A 15,729-nucleotide genomic window follows, 5' to 3' on the forward strand; every position below is an offset into this window, starting at 1 on the left:
CTAGTCCTTGATTAGTCCCAGCATTTGAAATCTCAGCATGGGTAATCTTTTCCTATTAATGAGAAAACAGAGCTGAGCAATGAGCCTTAGTACGTGAGTCAAGTGCCAAAGGCACAACCAAACAGCTACACAGCAGTAGCAAATGGAGGATTTTCAGGAGGAGTTTTCAAGATATGAGATGTAGCTTGGAGGTGATTGCTGGCCAGCAGTAACGGTGACAAGGTAGCATGGTAATCTCTCTTTCAGATTGGAACTGGCTTGTGCCTGGCCTCATTGGCAGGAGTTTGGGGAAAGCCTACATCTGCCTCCACAAGGTTGTGCACACACTCTCAGGTTAGCTGGCTTCCAGAGCTGCTGATAAGGATCTTTACATGTATAAGATGCAGTTTCTGAAACTCCTTCACAGATTTCAGATAACTAGGAGTGATTTGAAATAAGCCTGAAGGAAAGGAATGATAGTTTAGGATTTCTTCCTGTCACATAAAGGGGAGAAATAAATGAGGGGAACTTTCTTTTGTGCATCATTGCTTCCCTTCTGGGAGTGCAGTGAGGACAGTGCTTCCCACCCAGCTGAAAGAAAACAATCTTCCAGGCAGAAAATGTAATGGGATTAGTCAGGGGATCATTACACTAACAACAACAAATGGCAAGAGTCAGTAATTGTTTAGTTCAGAAATAAGACATTAAGGGGCAAAAAAATTAATTAGAGCACCAAAGGACAAAGTGAATGCATTCTTTAATTGCCTACAGACCAGCAGGATAAATCTGAATAATAAACAAGAACAGTTAGACTCAGAAATACAGAGCTGATCTTCATGGTGTTTCTGAAATCTAGTAGGAACACTTGGAAATACTGAAAGCCAGATGGACAAGGCGGGTAAAAGGGGAAGAAGGTGTCACTATGTCAGAATGGATTAGGTATTTCAGAGGTTGAGAATTTGGAAAGAACTGATCTTGATCTTTTTCTGTGTCTGTCTGCTAATGGCTGGAGCACAAAATGAGACAATGTCTGCTGCAGGCCACCAAATCACACTGGAGTGGAGCTCCTGCAGAGCATCTCTGTGATGCATAAGGGAAAATGTGATGTGTAAGAGGGGCAGTCAGGCTGAGTGGTGTGTGTTTCAAGCCTCCAGCTGGCCATGCTGAAGTATCTGGAATACACAGGTAGAGCATATTGAAAGGAAAAGGAACACAAAGTGTTAAATGCTACAAACTGCAGAGAAAAAATGACCTGGGGAGAAAGTGTACCCAGAGGTGAGGCAGAACTGTGAACAACAGGAAGGAGGGAGCTGAAAACTTTATTAGGAGATAGAGAAACCTTAATGATATTGGTGCATTAGGTGAAGGTAATACTATTCAAAATTGTTATGTCAGAAAGGCAATAAATATTCCTCTTCTGTGCTTGTGAAAAAAAAGCAAATTAAATACTGTGTAGTGGAGTTTAAATGTAGCTACTACCATAACACAGTTTCAAATCAGCAAATTCAAACAAATTTCACCGCAGCATTTATCAGAGTTTGCTGTGTAGCTTCCAAGATTTCTGTTTGCTGACTCAAGTCTTAGAACATTGGGCAGGTTTTAGAAAGACGACCAAAAGAACTTATTGTAAACCTAAAGACCAAACTGAACCTTCAGGGTCTTTTCCCATCTTAATATCTGTATGTAACAAGATGAAAGACTTAACAAATATAAACAGACTTTTAACAATTTCAAAAGATATAACCATTAAAAAAGTCTACGTGTGACTTTTACTATTTTATTATTAAAAAAAAAAAGCTTTATCTTTGGGATCTGATGGAAAATTTTATAATTGCTTTGGTAAATAAAAAGAAAGTTGGATCCCTTCCAATCCTACTACTTCCAATGAACTCAAAGAATAGTTCCTAATATATTTGGAGTATTTTCACAGTATAGTAATAATACATAGATGCAGTGCTCTCTCATTAGGGACTAAAGACCTGAAGAAATGTTTCATGTGTGAAGCAAAATATCTGAATGTCTCTTTTTATATAAAATTTTTTTTGTTTTTTAAATCACTACATTTTAATAGAAACCAAATGCTACAGGAAGAACAGGTGGTGTGGTGAGTAAAAACTATAGCTGGCTCTCAAACTTCTCCACACCTTGTAAGCTCTGGCTGCCAGCCCTGCCTCATGATCAGTTCCTTCTCCACTCTCAAACCCCTGCAATCTGCCAATATGTGCAAGGACAGAAAGTTCAGCCACTGATTTACAAGCTTATTTAGAAGGCATAACCAATTCAAGGAGTTGAATTCTCCTGTGGAATAATTCGTCGTGCCTGCTGTGGTCAGTGGGTGTTAACTTCAGCACAAAATGGAATACTACAAACTCAGGTTATGGCATGCCAGCTTAAATGTTATGGATGAATACAAGTAAAGTTCAAGGAAGAATGGAAAAGGATAGATGAAATAAATGAAAATAAGGGAAGAAAAATTCATGATGAGAAATTTCCTGAAAACTTCCAAGCTGCATTTACTTCACAGCTGGTAGAAATAGGTATAGGCTTCATTGACTGTAAAATATTTTTTGTCCTATACTGAATTGAACATTTCCAATTGAAAGTAGGTGAGATTTTATATTATCAGGAAAGTTTTTAAGAGAACAATAGCAATACCTAGTGCTCTGAAAGGTTCTGCCTTTGAAGAGTTCTGCTTTGCAGTTTTGCAAAGATCACAGAGCTCAGTCAAACTTTAGGTTTTGTTTCTTGTGGCAATAAAAAAGCAGAAATATAGAATACCTTTTCCTCTTTGTTAATACAAACTACTTCCATTACATGCACTCTCTGTTTAATGTCCCTTTCACAAAGAAAACAGAAGACATTGATCTAAACTGTTTGCAACAAGCACCTCTGTTTCTTTAATCTGCACCTCTTTATTTATGGAAATTGCAGATGCACAGCATAATTGATGTGACTGTTCTAACAGGTTACAGGCTAAATTGCAGCCAACTCCCAAGTCCTTTGTGCTTTTTTTACCAAAGGCCAACAATTCACTGAATGTGGACAGAATTTTTGTAGGAAAAAGCAGAATCAAAATCTGTCCCCAGATAACCCACCCTATTATTTCTTCACCTTTTTTAAACAAGCGCAGTTGACATTCTTGGTTTTAATTTTGATAACATTACAGTTCCTCAACAAAGCAGTCACAATTAACATATTTTTCATGTTTCTTTAAATTATCTAGAAAACTCCTTACACAGAAGCTCAGCTCACTGCAGTTTTTCTTCAGGCAAACAATTGACAAATCCTGAGAACAAGATATCTGGAAAAAGTGCCTATGCATTTTGAATTCTTCAAATTTAACCCAGAATTATAAAATATCAAGATCTTACCAGGCTGTGATCCTGAATTTCCCTATTTTGCCCATTTGTCCTGTGTTTTCATTCCTCCTTCTTGCCTGTACTTCTCTCTTGTGATTTTTGACATGAAGAAACCTTTAAACTGAATGCTAATGAGGGAAGATAATTTTTTTAAAGTAAAAATGTGTATGGTAATTGTATAGCTTAACATTTTGTCTTCTAAGTTGGGTTTTACCCTGGTACTTAAGTCTGTCATAATTATGCATTATATTATTTGCATTATCAAGACAATGCATTATTTTTCCTGCCTTTTGTTTAGCTTGAAGCACTTGGAAAGAAACGGGAATAAGCAGAAATTTATAAGATAAGTTGCTGTCTAAGCCTGTCATCCGAAGTAGGCCAGCATTAAAATGGTCTAGGATTGATGGAGGAGAGCTGCATTAGATGAGATTGGGAGGACTAAAAGTAATTTTTTTCACTGTGACTTCTACAGTAATTCAACTTTTTAAGAAAACTCCCAATAAGATTGATTTTTTTAGTTCAGTTTACTCTGGAAAATATCTTTCCCTTCCTGCACATGCAGTCTGAAAATTTTAAAGGCAGATTTGATTTTTCTAAGTGATTTTAGCACTGATCACACATCAGATTAATTATACTGGGAGCTGTAGCCACAACGTAGGTGAGGTACACGTAGTGGAATTTTGTGCTGCCTTATACCCTACTGTAGATGTATTGCAAAGGCCACAATAAATGATAATATAGCCTCTGTAGTCCTTTGAGATCTGTCTCTTAATGTGTCAAAGCAACTCCTGGACTGCTGTCTTCTATGATTTCCATTTGTTTCGTGAGTGGGGCTCACTACTTTTAGGATCTGCTCATCATGCCCCAAAAGCAGTGTTTTTTCTGTAAGCACAACCAGTGTGCTGACCTCCACTGACAAATTCTGCTATAGGAACAAGGTGTCATAGAACTCTGGTCATCAACATGTATTCCTCCTTGCACTGAGCAATTTATTAGCTGATGTTCAAGGTGTGAGAGAGGTAGCATGAGAATGCTTACTCAACCAACACCCCAATTGGTCCAATTTCTTCAAGGCCGCTCCTGCAGCTGCCTATGGCAGAAGCAGAGCTGTTATAAATCTTTGACCTTTTTCCCACGCACTAAATCTGTTGTCACAATTGGAGTCATATCAACTGACAGATCTTTTCCCTCTACATCTTTGTTCTCTTATCATTGTCATGTTGGGTCTCAGCAAAGAAAGTTTCCCAATGCTGTATGGACCACCTTTGACGTTAGATGGGATGGTGGGCCAAATTCTGTCCCCACAAAAGTGTGAAATAGATTGTAGAAATTGTAGATAGTAGCATAGTATGTCACATGGGTGAGAAATTTAGGTTTTAGGATTTTTAGTATGTTATAGATGGGTTCAAGATGGAGGATATAGGGTGCTGTCTTGAGTTCCTTTCTTCTCTCTTCCTCTTTCTTCTTGGGTTTAGGTGGTGTCTTGTAATTGGGCAGAAAAATCCGCATTGCGGGTCTTTAGGGGTCAGTTTTAGAAAGGAAAATAATTTAGGTGTCACTTCTTAATTGGGTAGCTTAATTTTTTATTAGACTTAAAAGGCCTTGTAACAAGAGATTGTTAGCCTTTTTTGTGCTGTTTTTCCTGTACACAGAGTCTGGTGCAGACAGTGTGCTGAAGTTTTGATAAGATAACAATAAACAGAAGTTGAAGACCAAAAAAGTCCAATGCATCTCTCGTTCCTGACACAGAACTGCTCGAGGAGGGTCTCCCCTGCCAGGGGAGCCCCCAGCGAGTTGCCCAACTTGGGGCCAGCAAACTCACAACTGCATTGCACAGCTGGCCCCCTTTGCCATTAGGAGTTACTTAGCTTTGCTAGTATGATATGAAAGACAGCAGCAGGCAAAGATTTGTTCCATGTTTTTGGCTCCCTCCTGCTTTGTGCTGTGTGTCCTCTGTGTAATCTCTTGTATCTAGAACATGGTGTGGTCCATAAAGATGTCAAGGCACCTGAAACTCATCCTAGATCTTGGAAAGCAGAGCTCAGGGAGGTTTGCATGCCTGTCCCTCCTGCACACTGAGTTAAAGTCGAGTTTAGTATCTTTTAGGTCTGTCACTCTCTGTCGTGGTAATGTTAATGGAAAAGCAGTGATTGTTGCTCTCCTGAGTCACCTGGCAGTCTTCTGCATTGAGAAGATGTGTATTGGGAGCAAAAGAAAACTTCACAAAGTTTTATCCCCAGAAACAAAACTTGGGAGAATGAAGACGTTTCTTAAGGTGCCATGGTGCAGGAAGTGTTTTAGCAGAGCGTACAATAGAACGAGACTGTATCACATTAAGTCAGATGCCAAAGAAACGATACCATGGCAGTAAAATATCTCCTTTGATTTTTATTTCTTTTCTTCTTTTTCTGGGAAAGGTGGAGTACCCTGCCTGTTTTGCTTCAAAAAAGTCATGCACTTAGGCAGTCTGGTGTCAGCCCTGCTTTAGAAATGGCGGTTTAAGAAGCTTCAGTGCAAGAATTGTTAGAGGAGTGAGGAATTATTTTGATATGTGTTTATTGTACATCAATACAATGATGTACAATACATAATTTGTCCTCAAGCTTCATTTATTGACTTCTGGTAAACAAGGAACAACTGTGAATTAGGAACAAGGCTTCACAAACACCTGGATGAAATAAAAGCACTTGGACTAACCAGCATTCATGTGTTTTAAAGTCTATTTTTAACATTGGAGGGAAAAGGAAAAAGTAACAGTGAATAGTGGGGACAACCTTACTGAAGTATGGGAAAGCTGTATGGACAGTAGGGAATGCTGTGGCTGAGGGATCTATAGTGGCTTTCATATTCACTTGATGCACAGCATCCTCGCTTGAACCAGAAGGCAAGTGTGTGAGTTTCAGTGGTCCTCTCTCTTCTGACATTTAATTTAAATTCAAAAATGTGAGAATTTCAGAGTTTTACTCATTAAGCTGAAAAATGAATATGCAAGGATATCCAAAATATCACTGGCTTCTTCTCAATCACACAAGCAATTTCAATTAAGTGTGAGGATTATCTGCAGAGATTGGCACCTGAAAGTTAAAAGGACAAACAGCCTTTTCTGATAAATTAATATAATTGCTCTTTTCATTTTATTAAAAAATCATTTTTAAACTAAGTATTTAAAAAACATTGCAAAAGACATTGTAAAGTATAAATACTCTATTAAAGGGAATTTAAAATTCATGCAGCAGACAAACCCAAATCTTCAGATGTTGAAGTTAGTGTTCATCTTTGATAATCCTTACACTGAAATAATATTTCCCAATCTGATCAGTAGATTCTTATTTCAGATGATTACATGGCATCTTGGAAATAAAAGAAAACTTGTTTCCAGCTGTTTGTGTCTAAGACATTTTGTCTGCCAGCTCTGGAATTCTCAAAAGGCAAAGGATTTGAGTGTTTATATACCAAAAGTATAAATGAATGGAGTAAATTATTATTTCACATATGGTGCAATTCCACATCACTGATGCAGGAAAAAAGTTTCAAATTTGTATGGCAAAGCACAGTTCCCAGTGTTTTGTATAGGTAAGAAAAATTCTGAATAAAGCAGTAAGAGCATCCTTAATAGACAGCACTGAATAAACATCCAGTTTCTGTACATAAGTGAAAATTGTTTGTTCTTGGAATAGAAATAATTGTAATTTGTGTTCCCTTAAACCTGCTTGCTCTGGAAATATTAAGGAGTTTTTACATAAGTACAAAACAAGCTATCTACAGATGATTGAATTGGTAACAAATTGCTTTTGCAAATCCCAGGCATTGTACCATCATAAGATTTTGCCTAGGAGAAACCTACCTCAAAAACAATATCAGCTTCTCCAATTGCTCAGTGTAGAGGGAGAGGAAAAGGGTGAACATCTTGAGCAGTTGACTGTGGGTCTTTGCTACATTCACCTATCCCCCCCTTAGTTACTTGTAGCTGTGACAAAACATACTGCAGACAAAAGGGGGATTTAAAAAAAAAATCCTTCATCTAAAAATCTGAGATTTATATATTTTAAAACAGAAAGAGCTCTTGCAAATACTCCAAACTAGTGTGTTTTGGGGCAGCTATTTGAATAAAAACTGCTGCATTTCAAGGCGAGCATTACTTGGCTCTTGTCACACAATCGATAGTTTGCAGCTCATCCTGGGAGGCTTAATTGCTGCTCATGTTCTGTTTACATGGCAGTTGGATTTTAAAGGAAAGCAACTAGAGGAATAGAAAACAATGTTTGCTTTCTTCTTCAATACGTGTGATGTTTTTTTTCCTGCATGTCCAAGTTCACTTGCAGCAAGTTGTACAAATACATATGGTTATCACGAGCATCTGCCTGCCTACAGAACTGTGAAAAGTAATTGTGGTTTGATGGGATTTTTTGACTTTACATTCCCAAAATGAAAGAAAAACTTAATTAAGGTTTGTAGATAAGATCTCTAAGGAAAGAACATTGTAAGAATTTCCTTTGCCTGCTTTTGTTCTGAGATGTAGAAGTCTATTTCCATTACTGGACAGGACTGGCAGATGAACTGTAATTAAAGGCACAATAGCAGAAGAGATTAAACACAGGAATGATAGCTGACAGTGTGGGCTTCCTTCAGTGTTTTTTGTTGCATAGAAAGTGCCGCTCCAAATCCTGCTCAGTTCACTGAAGCACCAGGTTTTAATGAACTGCTTTAAGCTGTTAACCTTGGAGTCTAGTTATCCTGAGCGATGCACAAGCATTCCTCTGCCAAATGAAAATTCTTGCTTTTCCTTCTTCCCCACAGGAGGAGAGGTTCCATACACAACCCTGGCAACCCGACTGATGATGGGAGCCTGGTGGCTTTTTGCTTTGATTGTCATCTCCTCCTACACGGCCAACCTAGCAGCTTTCCTCACCATCACACGCATTGAGAACTCCATCCAGTAAGTTGATAAAGAATGATTCAAGGGAAAGGAGGGTGAACATAAATATGCATGTAGAGGGGTAAAAATGTTCTACTTAAATGTGAGAACAGGAATAAATGTTTATCCTCCTGAGAAGTAGTTGGATAGTTAGAAAGATAACAATACACTATGGACTGTCAGTCTCCCTGGAGACACTTCGTTTTTAGGATTGGAACTGTTGGCCTCTAGCAGATACTTTTCCCTGTGGCAGACATACATATGTATGTTTGCACACATACATATTTTGAAAGAAGCAATTGAGTTTGAGATGACCACACAGTATCAGTGTTTGAAATAGGAAAGTATAGATTGCTGCTGCTGCTTTCCATTCAGATGTATTCCACAATGCTGCCTTCTGACACTGCTCAGGAAGACCCCAATGCTTCTTCAGTATATGAGAAACTCAGAGCTGACTTCACCTATTCTTGCCAAAGCAAAGATGTGTTAACAGCAACAAACAGTAATAAACTCACTGGTTTAGGATCTCCTCTTTGCTCCTTCTGCTCCTGGGAGCTCTCTTACTACATAAGCAGGTCATGTTGTTCTCGTTTCCCTGTCTATTCATTCCTCTGCTTCATGCCTCCCAAAATTGAATGTCCTGGTCCTCTCCTGTCCCTTTTATGGTGAACTCTTTCTGTCACACCTTCCAGTCTTTTTCAGAAGATCATGTCATCTTTCCATTCCACAGGAACCTTTCTAGGTCTCCTACCCTCTCTCTCTGCCCTTTTGTACTCCAGTATCCTCTCCTTCACCTAGCTGCATACTGAGCTATCCTCACTCCCATTGCTCCAGTGATAACCTTCACCTTCAAATGCTCACTCCTGGATCAAGGCAGAGACTAGAAAACACAGGGAAGCATTAGGTAGCCAAGCACTGTGAGGGACAGCTGGCCATTTTTTCATAGCAGGTTAATCTTGAGCCTGCAAGTCTGTGAAAGTATGTGAGAGTGACCAAATTACCCTTTCCTATATATCCTCTTTGCAAAAATATCAGACTGACTTTAAAGAAGAGAGGCATGTTTCACTGTATTTCTTCCTTCAGAAAGGTAAGAACTTGACCTTCAAGTCAAGCTCAATGCTGACCTTAGGGAAAGTTCTGTTTTCTCAGCCCAGTCATTGATCCAAGTCCCTGATTTGTGTGTATCATCACCTAAGGTCTTTCTGCCTTTAGTTCGGCTGCTTTCAAAATCTCTCTGAAATTCCCCTTGATACAGTGAGCCATTGTCACAGACTGAGCAGGGGGAGCCTTGGCCTCCTGTGAATTCACAGGTCAGGATCAAGCATCACTGCACGCCAGCAGTGACTGTCCTCACACAAAGGTGCTTCTCTTCTAGCTGAGGATTTTCTGTGTGCTAAAACCAGTCCAGACTTTCACATAGGCTGGTGTACATCTGCAATAGCAGACAAGTTTCATTTGCAATTGAAGCCCAAGCTGGACCCAAGAGCAGAAGCAGTACTTAACTTTGAGTGCATGGTTATGTCCTGCCTCTTGGGAGATGGAAGTGGAAGGAGAAGTTGGTGCTCCATGGACCAAATTGCCTAGGCTTTGCAAGTCCTTACACTCCAAATTGGAAATTTCCTATGGTTGTTATCCTTCCTTTCTGAGGTAACAACTTCACCACTTTCATCTATTAGAGGGCTTCGTACTCTGAGAGATATATAAAATAGACTAAAGTCATGAGAAAATGAGAAAATTACTCCCCTGACACAGTTGCATTACAAGTTAAATCAAGTTACCTTTTTTTTGTGTTCTGAATAACAAATTTTGAGATGATGCAATGCTGCCAGGGTATTTTGGCACAACCCAACCATTTGACTCTGTAGCGTCAATTATAATCCCTTCAAAATTTGGATGGGAGTAAAATGATATTCTGTGTCAATGTTTTTCAACATTGATCTTGATATTTTGAGGGAAGTTGGTGTATTTATTTTTTTAAGTTTTAAACAATTTAAATTTGACTAAGGACTGTGAAGAAAAAACATGGGAATTTATATATGCAAAATAAATTATAATGATATATTCACTCATTCCGTTTGTCCTTACAAGAATGAAATATGCTTCTGCATTCTGCTTTGAAATAATTTCCCTTCTAGTTTTGAAGTAGAAAAATGTTCAAATTACTGTGACAAATGTCTGTTTTCTTATGATGTGTAAAAAAGAATAAAATATATCCAAACTATAATTTAATACATCTTCAGCTTTTTCTTGCAGTTTATTCTGATGTCACTAGAAAAACCTCAGTGGAATTTTGAGGTTATTATGTACAGTTTGGACTACCTTGGTCTTTGTGCTGTATTATTTATGGGCAGAGTCACTGAAAATGTTTTATTCAGTAGAAAATGTTGCAGCTGGAAAGCTACTTGAATGAAAGAACAGACATCTTTCAACAGCACTTCCAGCTCAAAAATAGAGTAATTAGATGTGTTTAGTATCCATTAGGGAATGAAGTTATCCTAACTATGGTGTGAGTATAAAACTTCAGTTTAAAAAACTGCCAAAACTGGAACTTAAACCAGCACATAAGAGAGAAGAGGTTTGTTTATCATGTTGAATTACTGCAAAGTGGAAAACATGAATAAGCAATAAAGAAAAAAAGCTGATGCTCCTTTTTTCTTTTTTTTTTTTTTAACAGTACAAATTGTACCTTGGGGAGCCTTCAAGGCCAGAATGGAAATTAGTATAAGCATTAAAAAAAAATAATCCAGATTCTGCTAGTAGTGCTTGTTAGCTTTAAACTAGCCAGAAAAAAAAGGAAAGAAATTGAAGTCAGTGGGTTTGCACAGATATAAAAAGTAGTTAATAATTTTTCATTTCAGATTTCCAACTAGCATCAGATATTACAGTGTGTTGTCATAGGTATGATCCTCGTGATATCTTTTACAAAAGATAGGAGGATTCAAGCAGCCCACAGTACATTTCATTTCCATGAAACATTTGGTAGTTACTGCATTTTAGCTTTTGGATATGAAGCTAGTTTGTGTTCAGAGCTCTTGCAGCTTCCCCTGTTCAGCTGGAGTGAAGGCTGGGCCATTCTTCCTAGTCAGTGTCTCATGGTATCCAGAGCTCTATTTTGAATAGCAAGGCATGCAAATTTTTATCAGCCCATCCACTAAGGAGGACCCTTAGAGAAATAAGTGTTCCCTTTCCCTATAGAGTTTCAAAGTAGATCTTTGCTGCATAACCTCACTTGATGGCATTTGTGCTCTGCTTCAACATTCAGTTTGAATCAAATTTTTGCAGTTTTTAAATTAATTCAGAGAAACTAGAAGAAAAAGAATGAGTGTTAAATCTGCTTTTCCAGAGAAATGGTTACTCTTAATACCTTTGGGAGCTCAGCTTGTCATCTTCTGCCAATATGCAATATCAAGAGCAGAGGCACTCAAGTTCTGAAGTAGTTCCTGGATGCATCTTTTGTTCACACTTGACCCACACTGCAGATGACATTTAAATCAACACAGTCAGCATTTCAAATGCCAAAACACTGTGGAAGCAAAGCATAATTTCTATGCGTTTTAAATCTTTAGATCGCTTTTGCAAATGCAACATAAATTAATAGTAATTAGGAGTGGCTTTTCTTGGTAACTGCCAAATAAATTTGGAGGTCCTGAGTTATTTCTAGGACATGCTCATGTTCTGAATTTCATCACTGAGCCAGTGTTGACATTATTATGTTTTATGATTCCTTTAGGACCAAATTAGTGTCCATTGGCAGAGATTGATTTTATTCAAATTACTGCACTGTTTTTCTGGATTAGGAGAGAGTGTCACCACCTCATGAGCACCGACATTTTGCAGGAAGGTTGTGGGAGTGGGGTGAACAGAGAAGTCAAAGGATTTGCCACATGAAAGCCTGGTGTTAGGTGATTTCAAGCTTAATCCACTTCTAAAATGTGGAAGCATGAGAGTTTAGATGGTACATGTTGTGGGGGAAAATGTGCTTCGTCTTCTGTAAAATCAGAAGTTCACATTATGTTCTCCATTTGATAACAAGTGTGTCTTGTTTGATAGGTGAGACCTCTGCCTCCAAAAATGGAGGCATAGTGGGAAAGCACGTCTTTCTTTCTCAGCCATTCTTTTCACAACATTTTGCTAAACCATGATTCACTTGAAGCTAAGAATTCCTTAAGGCTTTATACAACTCAGTGCAACTGACTTCAGGATTTCTGCAAGGGGGTTGCACAGAATGCAGTTATTAGATATTGCCCGATGCATGTCCATTAATCTTTTCTTTAACATGGTTCAGCCTGCAAGCAATATTACAGGTTTCTGCCACAGCTCACCCTGACAACAGTCAAACCCCTTGGCTTAATGTGCCCTGTTCCCTAACCCTAAATCTGCTTGTGAATTATTCCTTACTGTCCTAGGAAAAAAAAAAATCCAACCAACCAGACAAATGAACAAAACACCCCACAAAAGCACTGGAAAGCTTTATCTGAATCAGTCATAAATAAAGACTTCAGTGTAGGCCATGACTTTGGTTGTTTTTTGCTGAAAATTTAGTGGCTAGTTCTTAGAGACAGCTCTATGCAGCACTCAAGTCTAGCACAGCTAGCCCAAATTGATCTATAACCCAGGTTTACAAAGATGTGTTGATGCCCAAGTCTCTGACCTCAGTGGTATTTTATCACCTAAAAAGAATTTCAATTCCTTCTTTATGAAGCTGACTTTTTGCTTTGCAACATTTTTCTGTGTAGTTTTTTTAATACTTTTGGCTGACATATGTGAATATGTTACCAATTCTGAGTCTAGGATGTGAGTTTATAGAAAAGGGTATGCTCTGGAGAAGGAAACATATCCAAATCCTACTATATTTTTCTTCTAGCTGGAGGCAGAGAAAATTTCTTAAATTGCAAAGTAACTGATTTGTACTAAGCCATAAAATTAAAGTGACCTGACAACTGCTGCCTGATTAAGGTGTAGAATACTAAGCAAAATCAACAAATGAAAAACACATCTATCTGTTAATAACTCTTCCTCAAATGATTCAGTTCCTCCTCAGAATAGCCCTATAGCTATTCACCTAGTTAATTTAGGATCATATTGGTGTTATGCCAGTAACTGCAATGAGAAAAAAAAATTACCATAAAGGCCACATATAATATTTTTCCTCACAATGCTGCATGAGTGATAGACAAAATTAAGCTGAATGATCTGACTGCATGGTCATTTGCCTAGAAGTAGAATTTGTCTGCATACAAACTCAGTATTTGTATACTCAAACTCAGTTAAAGGTATCTAATTTTTTAACAATTTTTTTCAGATACATCTGCTTTTTTATATTTTTTAACAATTTTTATAATTCATTACCTTATTGCTTCAAAACTAGAAATTCAAAGAGAAAAAAGTTTTAAAATGTGAAATTATAATTTGCTTACTCATGCTAATGAGTGCTTTGCTTTGCAGATAGTTCATCAGAGAACTATCAAAAAATTACATTTCAGTGTGGTTAATGGAATCAGGAGTTGGGCATCAAAGTATCCCTTGTAGGAATTAATTATCTTGTCAAATGCTTTTTCCTCATTTTGAGATCTGGTGTGGCAGCTGTGTGGTGAAACTGGGGGACAGTGAGGCTGAGGATTTACATGTCCACAAAAGGCAATTGTCTGAAAAGAGAATGAGCTGTTTAATCCAGGAGCAGAAGTACACCAACCAATGTGTAACCTATAAACCAGGCTGGAGGCAAAGCAGTTTTAAGAGTTCTTTCTGCTGTAAAGGAACCTCAATGGTTTAATAATTCTAGTAGTTCTTTCAAAGTTTGTAATTTCTCTTTGTTTTGCTGTACTTAGTTTTGTTGTACCTTCTAGGTTGAGTGTCTCAGCAACAGTCGGCAGAGTTGTGGGTTATTAAACAAACAGCTTCTGAAGGAGGTCATATATATTATGATCCCATTTTACATGTTTGTGAGAGAGGAGGGAGTCACTGATGTGTGATAGATCTTTGCTGTATTTGCAACTTGCCTATGCAGCAGTATATGCACATGTACACCTCCAAGGCTCCCAAATTTCTTTCTTGCTCCTCAGCATATGGTCAGGTGAACCAGAACTTTGGGTTTACTGCCAACAACAGCATTTAGCCCATCCATAGAATTTACACTTACATTTGTCTTGCTTTTGTCCTCTTGTCATCATTTTCTCAGCATGGAGCCCCACCTGCAACTGTGAAAAGATGCAAGTAGGGCAGCTGAGAAGCATCCTGCACTTCAGGATAGCACATCTAATAGTGAGGCACTGCAGACTCCAGTTAATGCCAGACGTGGTAGCTACAACATGCCTTCCTGAAGGCATTGACATAATTCTTCTCCTTGTTATTTCCCTGCTGGTGGTGCCTTTGTGTGTGATAGCACACTTGCTTCTTAGCCTGTTTGCTTCCCATACCTGGCCGTAGTACACTCCAAGACTAATAGCTCATGTCTTGTGCTGGTTTGCCCTTCTGAAAATTACAAAGTTGCTTTTATAGCCACAAGATATACACAGGAGCTCTTTTTCTTTTGTGCTGTTTTTAACTGATTTGTGGCAGCAGCTACACCTGTCAATTATATCTTGCTTAACAATAATATGTCCAAAAAATGCTTTGTTGCTTGTTCTATTAGAAATGATATGGCTATACAGAGTCCTGTAAAGTAATGATTGCAATTTTACTAAGTGTTGTCACTAGAAATTGGAGACTGGATAAATACTTTTGGTACACTTTTCTAGTATGACAAATAACAATTACAGGACATTGCAGTATGCATCCTGTGACAGCTCATTGCACTGCTGCCAGTTGATTACAGGAATGTACTGGCGGCAGCAGCAGGAGCAGAATGGATGAGTACAGTGCACTGTATTTATCTAGTGCCTTTCATCAGTGATGCTTTTGACAGATAGACAGACTGTCAGCACTTTGCACAACACTTTGCCTAATGGTAAAATAAAGAGAAGCTCTCAGCAAGGTCCACTGCTGCCTATCAGGGTGCCTTTCTGCAGAGCTGTGCTCAGCCTGGTTGTTGCAGGGTTTTATTCATCCCCAGGTACAGAGCTTTGTATTTGCCCTTGCTGAATTTCACACCCCATTGCTCCAGCCTTTCTAGGCCCATCTGAACTTCAGCCTGTGCTTGAGCAGGTCCCTCCATGTCATGTCATCTGCAAACTTGACAGGAAGATACTTGCTTACCTCCTCGAAGTCACTGGTGAAGACACGTCTCAGGTTAGACCTCTGGGGTACCTGTTAGCAGCCTGCAGGTGAGGTATGCCATGAGCATGACAATCCAATTGGGAATTTATCAAATCTGCTTTCCCTCACAGCTGTACCTAAAGACCTCCTTTGGATACAAAAATATTGTGGCAGGCAGATAGGCAGGCTGCCTTGCTAAAGGTAAATTATGTCAATATCTCTATTCTTGTCCACAAATGAAGTTATTTTAGTGTAGAAGGCAACCAAATTTGTCAGGCATGA

At 38.5% G+C, this 15,729-nt stretch overlaps 1 protein-coding gene across 2 annotated transcripts in view; it reads left to right on the forward strand.

The window, feature by feature from the left end:
- GRID2 (glutamate ionotropic receptor delta type subunit 2) overlaps positions 1-15,729 on the forward strand; it is a 671,741-nt gene that overhangs the window by 561,243 nt on the left and 94,769 nt on the right. For both annotated transcript variants that reach the window (XM_053976464.1, XM_053976465.1), the window contains one exon: positions 8,136-8,274. In XM_053976464.1, the coding sequence (XP_053832439.1) occupies positions 8,136-8,274 (139 nt within the window). The remainder of the gene's footprint in view (positions 1-8,135; positions 8,275-15,729) is intronic.

The sequence above is a fragment of the Vidua macroura genome, chromosome 4, assembly GCF_024509145.1.
Source record: "Vidua macroura isolate BioBank_ID:100142 chromosome 4, ASM2450914v1, whole genome shotgun sequence".
In the NCBI taxonomy this organism is placed as follows: domain Eukaryota; kingdom Metazoa; phylum Chordata; class Aves; order Passeriformes; family Viduidae; genus Vidua; species Vidua macroura.